The sequence below is a fragment of the Danio rerio genome, chromosome 10 (genome assembly GCF_052040795.2).
Source record: "Danio rerio strain M-AB ecotype USA chromosome 10, GRCz13ab, whole genome shotgun sequence".
Classification (NCBI taxonomy): domain Eukaryota; kingdom Metazoa; phylum Chordata; class Actinopteri; order Cypriniformes; family Danionidae; genus Danio; species Danio rerio.
In genome coordinates this window covers 2,203,045-2,215,862 of record NC_141030.1, presented here as the reverse complement: position 1 = coordinate 2,215,862, position 12,818 = coordinate 2,203,045, and the positions used below count along the sequence as shown (strand labels likewise).

Genomic DNA, 12,818 nt, shown 5'->3' with positions numbered 1-12,818 from the left:
GCTTAAAGTGACATTTAAAGACTTAACTAGGTTAATTAGGGTAACTAGGCAGTTTTGGGTAATTAGGCAAGTTATTGTATAACGATGGTTTGTTCTGTAGACTGTTGAAAAAAATATATAGCACAAAGGGGCTGATAAATTTGTCCTAAAAATGTTTTTTACATTTTTTTTATTGTTTTTATTTTAGCTGACTTTCTCCTGAAGAAAAAATGTTATCAGACATACTATAAAAATTTCCTTGCTCTATTAAACCTCATTTAGGAAATATTTTAAAAATCAAAAATCAAAGGGGGGAAATAATTCTGACTTCAACTATATATATATATCGTCACCTTAGAATTGTAAGGTTCTATCTAGCATTTTTGTCAAATTGAGTTATTGACATATTATTATTATTAAATAACAACTTATTTACATTATGGGATGTGTTTAAATATATTGTTTACATTTTGAGACGTTTTATTTAAGAAAAAAACAAATGTTACACAAATACTGTTTGCTATATGGAATGCAAAAATATCTCAAAATCATTCAGAACGCAGATAGAACCTAATAATTCCAGATGATGATATGTTCAATCAGGCTTATTTTTTTTTTTTACATTATATATATATATATATATATATATATATATATATATATATATATATATATATATATATATATATATATATATATATTGTTTCTGTTGCTTTTATCTGCTAAGTACGCTTTTCCTCTGATTAAGCAGTACATTTTTGCAGTGTATACAGTAAAAGTCATAATTATTCACCCTCCTTTGAATTCAAAGTATTTGATATTTGATTCTTTGATTATTTGATTCTTTTTTAAATTTTCCCAAATGATGAATAATTTTCATAGTATTTCTTGTAATGTTTTTATATAATATTTATATAAATTTTATAATATTTTTAATATAAATTTATATTTTTTAATTATTTTATATTTATATATTTACATAATATTACCTTTATATAATATTACCTGTAATAATCTTATTTGTTTTATTTCGGCTAGAATAAAAGCAGTTTTTTAAAAAAAATTTAAGCCGTTTTAGAGTCAATATTATTAGCTTTTTTTTTTATTGTCTCCAGAACAAACCACTGTTATACAATGACTTGCCTAATTACCCTAGTTAAGCCTTTAAATGTCACTTTAAGCTGAATACTACTATCTTAAAGAATATCTAGTCAAATAATATGTGCTGTCATCATGGCAAAGATAAAATAAATCAGTTATTAGAAATGAGTTACGTTTAGAAAATGTGTTGAGAAAATCTCTCAGTTAAACAGAAATTGGGGAACAAAATGTACAGGGGGGCTAATAATTCTGACTTCAACTGTATGTTTGCATGTCGTACTACTGAGGTTTGTGTTCAGAGAAGCTCTAGCTTTCTGTTGAACGCCGTCCAATTTACTACACTTGTATTTGAGTTAAACAACTGCATTCGTGCTGGTCCACATGGTCTCTATGTGCAACGACTTGAAAAAGAATAAATGATGTGCTCTGTTAAACCAGAGCTGCGGTTCACAGCTGCCAGCGTGACTGCTGCAAAAATAATGATTTGTTATGGTTTGTTGTGCTTCGACACAATAGATAAGACCAAGCGCAATTGCATGAACAACTTTATTTGGGGTCGAATGTGTAGAAGTTTTTAAAACATCATCCGTCATGTATTTTAAATGATTTCTGAAGAGCAGCACTCTTGAAACCTGCAAAGTCTTTAATCTTTACCGACTCTTGCTTGTTTTGGGGCCGTTCACTGGAGCATACGACTCAAGGAGAAACTTCCAAGAGTTTCTCCAATTTCCCAGTGAAACAGAAACCATTGCAGGGTCATGGCTTTTTAGATTATTTGAGAATTTCCAAGATTCAGTCCATTCTGCGAACATCTCATGTTCATGTTCTTCTTCATTGTGGCTTGATTTAGATCGCTTCGATTGCATCTTGGCTATTTTACATGCATCGCTCCATCTCTTCTCCTGCGGTTTCTGCTGATCTATGTTCAAACACATGACCGCTGGACTCTTTGTCGTTTTGACAGATTCACCTCGCAGGTTTGAGTCAGCATCCATCTTCACGAACCTCCAAGACTTGCTCCAGATATTCAGCTGCAGGTCATTGACCAAAGCAGAAAATAAATAATTGATGTGTTTGTGTTTCGACCATAGCATCAATGCATTGTTCTGTGCATTGAATGACTTTGCATCAACCCATGAGGCGATGTTCTTTGGTGGTTGTGGGTTCGACATCTTCCATGACCGACCCCACTCTGAACTGCACTCCATCTGGACTGATTTTAACATTGCATTGCTTCTGACATCAGTCTGGAAATTCGAGTAAACTTCACCTTGTCTTTGATAAAACCCTGTGCTGGAAAACATCCAAGAATTATCCCAATCCAGCACTTCATTCTTCATAAGATGCGTAAGTCCATCAACCGTCTTCTTCACCCTCCAAGAGTCATTCCAGTCTTGGGAATCCATATGTCTGTGAAATACATTAGATGCTATGCAGATTCTCCCTTTAATTTCCATTGACTTCTCAAACCACGAATTCTCTGGTTGGAGATCTTCAGAGTTGGAGAACCTCCAAGAATCTGCCCAATCTGTCATGGAGGGTCTATCATGATGCTTATGAGTTGATGATTTCCATGATTGATCCCAGTCGGCAACAGATCTTGCGTATGCATGTCGACATATTGGTTGAGTTGACCCGCTTGCTCCTTGTCTTTCTGCAAGATGCTGACGTCTCGTGGACCTCCAGGATTCAGACCAGACGCGAACCCCTGCCGGTCCATTATGTGGGAAATCCTCATTTTCTTGCACTCTTCTAATAGGCCGAGGTTGAGTAATGGTGGACCATCCCTGCTCCCATAAACCAGCATCTTGGTTGAGAGTTAAGTTTGTGAATCTCCAAGAATCAGTCCATTCGTTGAGAGTTTGTGTTGGTAATTGTTGAAGTGGACCTCTTGGGCTCCTAAATCCTCGTTCCTCTCCACAGTGGCGTTTTAACATTTTCCAGGAATCATTCCAATCTATTTCCTTTGGGGAATGAAGCATCTCTTGCTTCTTCTGGATTTTTGGCAAAGCAAGTATGTCGAATTTCACACGCTCAGCTTGTTGTTTGGAATTGTCTGGTTTCTGTGTCTCAACCTTCACTTCCACCTCAGCTTTACTCATCTCTTCTTTATACTCTGACTGATTTTTAATGGTCTTCCAAGATTTTTCCCACTCAGATGGCTGCGGATCCCTCTCACCGAACAGAATTGTGTGCGTCATCTCTCTAGACATGTTCATTATCATGTTGCAGATGTCGTGATGCATCTCCTCAGGCACCGCTGCTTGAAACTGCACTGATTTCGACTCTGGTCTTGATGTGGTTTTTGCAAGCCTCCAAGATTCTTTCCAAGCTGAATTATCGCTTGTATGAAGCTGCTTCTTAAAGTACATCCAAGAGTTATCCCAGGGACATTCAGATTGCTTTTCCTCATTAGCTGATGGCTGAATGTCCATCCTGATTTCTGCTTCTTTAACATGCTTCGTTGACTTCCATGACTCCTGCCATTCTGGTGCACTATCCCCCCACAGCTCATAACATTTCTCTTCGATTTTATTTGCACAATTGCTTGTGCCTTCATTAGTCTCTCTTGCTTTCTGAGTGAATTTCCACGACTTTTCCCATTCTGCAGTGACCAGATCTGGCTGAATCCACTCAGAGTTTGAGGACTTGCTGAGCTTCTCCCATAGAAACACATCATTGGTGCTTATATTATTGTTGGCATCAAACCCAAGATCACACCAGGGTTTGTTCTCCGTGTTTGGTTGAAGATTGAGAAACTTCCATGACTGTCCCCAGTTGACCACACAAGGATTTTCTTCAGGTTTCGGCAATGGTTGAGAGAACTTCCAGGACTTTGCCCAAACCATCAACCCCGGGCAGCTTTCGTTGAGGTGGCGTAACAGGGCCAGTTTGCTGGCTTTTGTGGTCTTTGCCGTGTCCGCCTGCTTCTGAATCCGACTGCTCTGGAAACCTTGAGGTCTTCCCAAATGGGTCTTTTTGGCCTTCTGTGCATCAAGGGTTGGTTCTTCAGGAAGCTTTGCTTTCCTCTCCAGTCTCTTCAGGGTTTTTATCTTGGAGTTCATGCGCGCATGCCAATCTTGATTGATTCTATGAAAAATTTAATTGACATGAACAAAAAAGAAACTGATTATTCATTAGGAAAATGTGTTTGCATCAAGGCAAAGCAAGATTATATAGAACATTTTATACACAATGGGAATTCAAAGTGCTTTACATATACCAGAATTAAAAATAAACATTAAATACAAATAGAACTATTTTCAAAAGTGGTCTCAATTTTCCTTCCAAAAATGTCTTTCAGAGTTTCCACACTTTCATGAACAGCAGATTTTTAAAGCACCATTCATTTTAACACCTTTGTAATGCACAGCCCTGCGTATGTAGCGTCATGTTACTGTACTTAACAATTCAATTACACTTCTTTTGCAAACAAATGTCGAGAGGAGCATGTGATATGATTGATCGCAGCTGGTCCCTCATTCATAATCAGTAATAATCCAATCAAATTGATCCAAGCCTACAATAAATAGACTGATTTCACCCTACTACCTTATATTTGTTTTGGAAAAATGCCCCCTTCATCCCCATCTCTTCTTTTTCCTCCCTTTACCAGGGGGAGCTCTCGAGACCTACCTATCCATATGCCTGAAATTCAAGTACTTTTAAGCACTTTTAAGAAGATTGGGAACTCTGGTCTTTATCACTGCATTGCGCAATCTTTCTTCAATCAACCCTCCTGTTGACGTGCAGGTCACAAATTTCCAATTTTAACGGCAGAAAAAACTCAACAATGTTTTTTTTTTTTATCTTGAAGTTTGGTGACATTTTCTAAAATTAACCCAACATTTTAGAAAAAAAAAAAAATTTGTAAGAGATCCACACCCTTTACTGTAGTCAGAAACGAGACTTGTCCACTGATTAAATATTGATGAAATACACCAGCCTGATTTCACCAAGTAGGACGTGTTCCTAGATTAACATCTATGTTGATCCAGAAACAACATTTCAATTAGAATTAAGGGAAATGTTTACGTTTATGTTAAGTTTAACCTCATGTTTTGGTTTATGCATTTCTATATGATAGTTAACTATTGGTCCTTTCTGATTTTGGGAATAAATTACCGTTATGGTTGGGTTTAGGGGTAGGGAATATGTATGGATTACATTTTCCAACAAAAATTATGTTCCAGGACCAACATGGATGTTAATCCAGGATCGCACACCCACAGCCATGTCACCCTGCAGCCCAAGACCGGTTACTCACTGAAGCTAAGCAGGGCTGAGCCTGGTTAGTACCTGGATGGGAGACCACTAGGGAACACTAGGTTGCTGTTGGAAGTGGTGTTAGTGAGGCCAGCAGGGGGCGCTCAACCTGTGGTCTGTGTGAGTCCTAATGCCCCAGTAAAAGTGAAGGGGACACTGTACTGTCAGTGAGCGCCGTCTTTCGGATGAGACGTTAAACCTAGGTCCTGACTCTCTGTGGTCATTAAAAATCCCACGGCACTTCTCGTAAAAGAGCAGGGGTGTAACCCCGGTGTCCTGGCCAAAGTCCCTCTATCGGCCCTTACGATCATCGCCTCCCAATCATCCCCTTCCACCGAATTGGCTCTATCACTGTCTCTCCACTCCACTAATAGCTGGTGTGTGGTGAGCGCACTGGCGCCGTTGTCCTGTGGCAGCCGTCGCATCATCCAAGTGGATGCTGCACACTGGTGGTGGTGTGGGGAGACCCCCCCTCATGATTGTAAAGCACTTTGGGTGTATGGCCATACACAATAAATGCGCTGTATAAATACACATTACATTACATTACATTACATTACATTACATTGCATTGTACTTGGCAAAATCATGATGTGCGATGAAATACTGCACACTGATGAGGAAAAATCTAGACATTCACAAAATATGATGTTGTTTTTTTCAATATAGATGCAATATAGATCTGAGAATTGAAATTATATTTATCTGCTTTATTTTAGAGGTTTAGAAGAAGACGGGTCATTTTTGACCCAAAGGGCGAATTGTGTGTGCAGAATTTTAAGACAACAAGAGGGTTAATCACACTACTCTTAATTAGCTTCTTTTGTTTTAACAGATTAATTGAAAATGGTTGCTGTTGTTACCAAAATTAATATTCACACAATTAAGCCAATTAAAGTTGAAGCGACCACAAGCTGATTAGCGTTCTGAATGGTCTTTATTCAAAATAGGCCGAGAGAGGAATTGGGATGAAGCTGCATTCATGCAATATCAGAGCTGCTGTAATTATGAGATGACTCACGGATTCTTCTCTGAATTGTTCTCATCTTTGTTATGAAGAAAGTCTTCTCTCTCCAAGCACTTAGAATGCATACATGTGCAACTCTCTGACTTGCAATTATGAGTCAGAGGAAGATTTTACAAGTTGGAAAGGAGTAATTACAGTCATTCTGACATGGCATGAGCACAGCGTGTTCGCAGATATTACAAAACTACTTGGAGTGCAATGGGTTAAAATAGTTACAGTTGAGTTAAAGAGGACCTGTTATGCTCATTTTTACAAGATGTCAAATAAGCCTCTGATGTCCCTAGAGCAGGGATGCTTAAACTAGGGCCCACGGGCCACAGTTGGTACACAGAAAGCTTTGATTTGGCCGCCATCCCATCTGAGAAGAGAGGAAGAATGTTGGGCATGGTTTAAAGGTTGTCATTTCAAATCTAATGTAACCTTTCGTTTGTTTGTTTTATTGTTAAAAGCAACCTGAAATAAACTGTTTCAAATAAATGGTGTAAACTAATCAGATTTAGTTTAAATGTACGTACTGTCACCTGACATACAGAGGACAAATCAAGGCAAAGGCAGATTCTGCTTGACTAGTGTATTCCTCATTGAAATCCAGTCTGTTATAAATGTGATTTATGTTGTTATTGCCATAAGCCATCATTTGAAATGTTATACTGTATTAGATAATACGATTTAAAGTTTAGTTTTTTTTACTTTTAAATCTTATTAAATAAATTAAGAAATTACCCATGGCAACTTTAATGTAATATTGCTTTGGTATATTTACCTTCGGACCATGGCTCTCAATGATATTTGGCTTTTTGCACCCCTGCCCTAGAGCAACAGTTGGCTCATGGTAAGCTTTGATTTGGCCCACCATCCCAAACTGAGAAGAGATGGAGGATGACGGGGAGAATCCCTTTAGCAGATATCATCGTTTTGAATTTAACGTAACCCTTTTTGTTTGTTTTATAGTTGAGCCACAAAAAAGCAATCAGAAGTTAAACGTTTCAACTAAACGAATCAGATTTTTACTATCTCTGGATGAATAGAGGATAATGCACAAAACAATGCCAGCAAATTAATGCAAAAGCTTGACATGTGTAGTTATTCTGCACTGAACTTCATTATGTGTATATATATATATATATATATATATATATATATATATATATATATATATATATATATATATATATATATATACTGCATTACTACAAATAAAAAATGTTCTTGTATCTTTTGTTGTTGTTGTTAAACAGTAGGATAATAAAGTAGAAAATTATTCATGGCAACTTTAAAGAGCACCATATTTACCCATTTTTTTAAGATTTAAGATAATTCTTTTGTGTCTCCAGAATGTGTCTATAAAGTATCAAGTCGAAACTCCATTCAGATTATTTATTATACCTTTCAAAATATTACAATTTTCTGCTTTAAACACAATGTAGCTGTTTTTGTTGTCTGTGCACTTAATGCTAGTTCTCACCGCCCACTGTCGCCATGTGCCTGTCATAGTGTGTCTCAATCTCCGCCTCGACTGCGTCAGATAAACAGCACAGGGACGGACATGAAGAAAGCAGATCATACGTTTTGTCACGTTCTAACGTTTGTGAGAAATACTAAAGGAAAAACTTTACCCATGGTTGTTTTATTTGTTTGTTGTGGAGTTGATTCAAGCTTTTCTGCAACGATGAGTCACACACAATGACGTTACAAAGTTCAGGCACACAGCGGACACGCATACAGCGCGCATTTAGCTTTAGCAATTAACGCATTTAGCACAGCAAATGTGTCAGGATACATCTTAATATAGTGGATGGTTATTCGTTCTGTTAATGTACATAATAAACCTGATTTAATGTCCAGAAACCAGGATTAAAGCGTCATCGTTTATAATTATACTGACATGTGGCTGTGGTGAGGAAGATGCTATAATCGCTATAAGTCACTGTTTTAAAATGTTTTAAACTTGTAAAACTCAATCTTGATCACATTTGATGATGGTTGATCACAGAGCGCTGAACAGATCTTTTAATCCCAGTTGCTTTGCACACGTCCTGTGTTGTGGATATGATTATACACGTTACTGTGAAGACATGTTAATACGCGGCTGTCAATCCATTCAGTGGGCGGTGAAACCGCACTCCTACATCACGTTGCGGTAGACCTCAAAATTGCGTGGGATTTGGATCCTATTTTAAAATCAGGAATTTAAAAATAGACTTATTTTCTTTATATCACCCTAATATGACTGTCGACACACTGTGCCTACACACAGTTCTGTCTAAACAGCTTACAAAAGATGATTTTCAACATGGGTGCTCTTTACTTTAATACACTGTGCTATTTTACCTTCAGCCCACAGTCCTTAATCAAGTTTGGGTTTTGGCCCTAATAAGAAAAAGTTTGGGCACCCCTTCCCTAAAGTGTGTGTGTGTGAAGTGTCAGCTCAAAATAATGTCTACCAACTCTCTGAAACTGACCCTTTTAGGCTTTGATCCTAAATTGTGTTGTTCTGTCGCTTTAAATTCAAATGAGATTTTTTTAAAGAGGGCGGAGCTACAGATGCCTGTGTGTCAGCATAGTGGCAGATTCAAGAACAAAACAAACGTCCTATGCTAATGACGTAGAGATGGTCACTAGTGGGCGGGGCTTTCCCCCTCTGATGACACGTACAAAGCGAGAATGTCAATCAAAGTGTTTCTGCAGACTGTTTGATCAAGTCTGATACGTTTTTACCATTGGAAGCTGGATATAATCCCAGACTGCAGCAACACAACTACTTATAAAAGTGATTTTTGCATAATAGTACCCCTTTAAATACCAGCAAACTGAAAATCATGCTTCAAATATGCTTTTTTTAAGTCACACAAACTCTGAATACTAACAGTTTCTGATTGACAAACGCATGAAAATGAGAGGTTCTGCGGGTCCTCACCTTTCCAAAGCACTCCTCCGTATCCTCTCCTCTTCCATCTGCCGCTTCTGTCGATACTCCCTCAGTCGGATTTCCCAGACATCCTTCATAATTGAAGCGCCACACGCTAACACCTCTGCGTTCTTGTCCATTATTATAGAGACTTCTAACGTGAGCAAAGATGAAGCTGTCAGGGAAGGAAGAAGATTTAATATCGAACGTTCTCCGGCATAAACTAACCGTAAAATGTGCATTTGTTTACAATAGCTCCATCTAATAGCGTGCATTCTCTTTAACCAGGACAGTCGATTACATATAAACATGGTAGAAAATGAAGGATAATACTATTAGGAAGATTTTCATGTTATATAATACAGGGAACCATCACTTATCTGGCAAAAGCAACACCTCGTGAAATTGCTTCCGTGATTAATTCTAGAACGCTGTGCTTTCATGCTATATTTAAAAGCAATGAAATTGTGTTAAATGCCAGCAGTGTTAATTGCGATTTCAAAAGAGCTCCGCATCCAACAGCATAACAAAAAATGGCTGCAATAACGAAATGAAAACTAAATGCTTGCTTACCCGTCTGACTGTTCTCTGTCAATTATGCGTCTGGCACCAGAAGCAGCTCTTATGAGTGTCAACTGTAACTAAATTGGCCCGTGTAACCAGGGCACTTGACCTGGCTATTTTTAACACCCCGCGGGCCAGCTGCCACCAGACACCATAACTCATTAGAATTGACAGAAATGCTTAAATGCATAAACTACTCTCGTGTGTTTCACAGAATTTAGGCAATTCCTGCGTTACAGACAAGACATTTGCTGTAGAAACTCAGAAATACACATTGATAGTATATGCTAACATTATATTGAAGCATCCGTTTATACACTCACCGGCCACTTTATTAGGTACGCCTTAATAGTACCGGGCTGGACCCTCTTTTGCCTTCAGGACTGCCTTAATCTTTCATGGCAGAGATTCAACAAGCTACTGGAAATATTCCTCAGAGATTTTGCTCCATGTTGACATGATAGCATCACACAGTTGCTGCAGATTTGTCGGCTGCACATCCATGATGCCAATCTCCCGTTCCACCACATCCCAAAGGTGCTCGATTGGATTGAGCTCTGGTGACTGTGGAGGCCATTTGAGTACAGTGAACTTATTGTCATGTTCGAGAAACCCATCTGAGATGATTCAGGCTTTATGACGTGTGTTATCCTGCTGGAAGTAGCCATTAGAACATGGGTACACTGTGCTCATAAAGGGATGGACATGGTCAGCAACAATACTCAGGCTATGGCATTGGCACAATGCTCAGCTAGTACTAATGGGCCCAAAGAGTGCCAAGAAAACATCCCCCACACCATTACACCACCACCACCAACATGAAACGGTAATACAAGGCAGGATGGATCCATGCTTTCATGTTGATGATGATAAATTCTGACCCGAGCATCTGAATGTGTCAGCAGAAATGGAGACTCATCAGAGCAGGCAACGTTTCTCCAATCTTCTATTGTCCAGTTTTGGTGAGTCTGTGTGAATTGTAGCCTCAGTTTCCTGTTCTTAGCTGACAGGAGCGGCACCCGGTGTGGTCTTCTGCTGCTGTAGCCCATCCGCCTCAAGGTTGGACGTGTTGTGTGTTCAGAGATGTTCTTCCGCAGAGCTCGGTTGTAACAAGTGCTTATTTGAGTTACTGTTGCCTTTCTATCAGCTAGAACCAGTCTGGCCATTCTCCTCTGACCTCTGGCATCAACAAGGCTTTTGCACCAACAGAACTGCCGCTCACTGGATATTTCCTCTTTGTCTGAGCATTCTCTGTAAACCCTAGAAATGGTTGTGCGTGAAAATCCCAGTACATCAGCAGTTTCTGAAATACTCAGATCAGCCAGTCTTGCACCAACAACCATGCCACGTTCAAAGCCACTTTTGTTGCTCGGTTTGAACTGCAGCAGATCGTCTTGACCATGTCTACAGGCCTAAATGCATTGAGTTGCTGCCAAGTGATTGGCTGATTAGAAATTTGCGCTCATGAGCAGTTGGACAGGTGTACCTAATAAAGTGGCCGTTGAGCGTATTTCCCAAAACAACTCACCACAGAGTTATGGGATCACAAAAATATCACTCTGTAAACATTTTTGTATATTTTTAAATGAGGGGTAAAAATGGATGTGACCAATAAAGTCTGTAAGTTTACAGTACACGACAAACTCTGTAGAAATTCTGTGAATTAAACTGCACAACCCAAAAGAAACAATGCTAATCAAAAGGCTAAGAGCTGCTCACTATAGAACACAAATGATTGATTTTATTTTGAGGATAAAGCTTGGTTATGGATGTGACTGATGTGAAATTGCCACTTGTTTGATGAATAATAAGAGTTTAAAACACTGATGGAGACATTTTTGAGTATTTTTACAGTACTGTAAAACATAAGCCGACACAAAACAACTTAGAAAGGGTTTCACTATTTTGGCTCATTTTTTTCATGCTAAGCTTGACATTTGTATAGAATTGCTCACATGCTATTAGACAAGATCAGAATACACCAGCGAACCTGTGACAACAAGGATGTTGTTCTGTCACCCTGGTAGACAATGATTAAAGTCGAGGGACGGTGCTGTGTCAGACTGCAGAATGCAAATGAATTTCATTTTGACAAGCGCTGATGATGGAACTGATAATTAACACACACAGCTCACAATTAAAATCTAGGTTACTGTATTCCTTTGAAGAATGATAGAAGGATCGAACGGCATGTTTGACGACGTGCGCTCAACATAGCCTGTGTGCCGCTAGAACATGATGTTTCAACACACTGAAATATGTTATGAATGTACAATCTGCATATGGAAATAGCCGGCTGTACAGTAGTCAGTAAAAATAGAAGGAAAATGTTGTACGTTTTAAAGGTGACACTTACACTGCACGCACGCAACACACACACGTATATCAGGTCTGTGCCAATGGCTTATTTAGTGTTAATGCATCTTTCTGTTAGCATGTTAGAAGCTAAATTATACGGCCCGGTCCATATGGACACATGTTTTCAAAATGGTGGTTTTTAGCCACTTAATCTCTGCTGTTATTTGGGGATTTCCGCCTGGATTTTGCCTACCCAAATTTAAAAGCTTCCCAAATCCACATGCAGAGGTGTAAATGCAAAAATTTGGTATCATTTTAAAGAAAACCCTTTGAATTTTCATAAAACACTATTGAAAGTGTTAAAAAATAACTGTATATGTCGTCTGTGTTATAATAAACACCTAAAAAAGAGGCACTTTTTGTATTTTTTTTATAAACTCAGATTTGAAAGTGTGCCTTTTTGGTTGTGTGTGGTTTAGCGTGCTGTAATTAATTTTGGTGGTTCCTGCACATGTCTGTAATCATAGGAAAAAAGAAAAAGGTCTCCAACATAATCTATGCAAAAGCTATTGTATTCCAACTGATGAGAGGTGCTGTACAAGCCACAGGGAGCGATCATTGTTTACATATTTCACTATTCTTTTGTTTGATCAAACATAATTCACTGTGTTTGGA

General features: G+C 38.5%; 1 protein-coding gene across 9 annotated transcripts in view; it reads right to left on the bottom strand.

Annotated features, from left to right (window-relative positions):
• Positions 1–1,608: 1,608 nt before the first annotated feature.
• Positions 1,609–12,818, bottom strand: part of LOC100535760 (uncharacterized) — an 88,627-nt gene continuing 77,417 nt past the window's right edge. For 8 of the 9 annotated variants that reach the window (XM_087269972.1, XM_087269978.1, XM_087269977.1 and 5 more), the window contains 2 exons: positions 9,291–9,456; positions 1,609–4,170 (listed from right to left, as the gene is read on the bottom strand). In XM_087269972.1, coding sequence (XP_087126098.1) covers positions 1,731–4,170; positions 9,291–9,421 — 2,571 coding nt within the window. In that variant the 5' untranslated portion in view covers positions 9,422–9,456 and the 3' untranslated portion in view covers positions 1,609–1,730. Of the gene's footprint in view, positions 4,171–9,290; positions 9,457–9,854; positions 9,915–12,818 lie in introns of those variants that run through there. The other variant, XM_087269970.1, reaches the window with a different exon arrangement.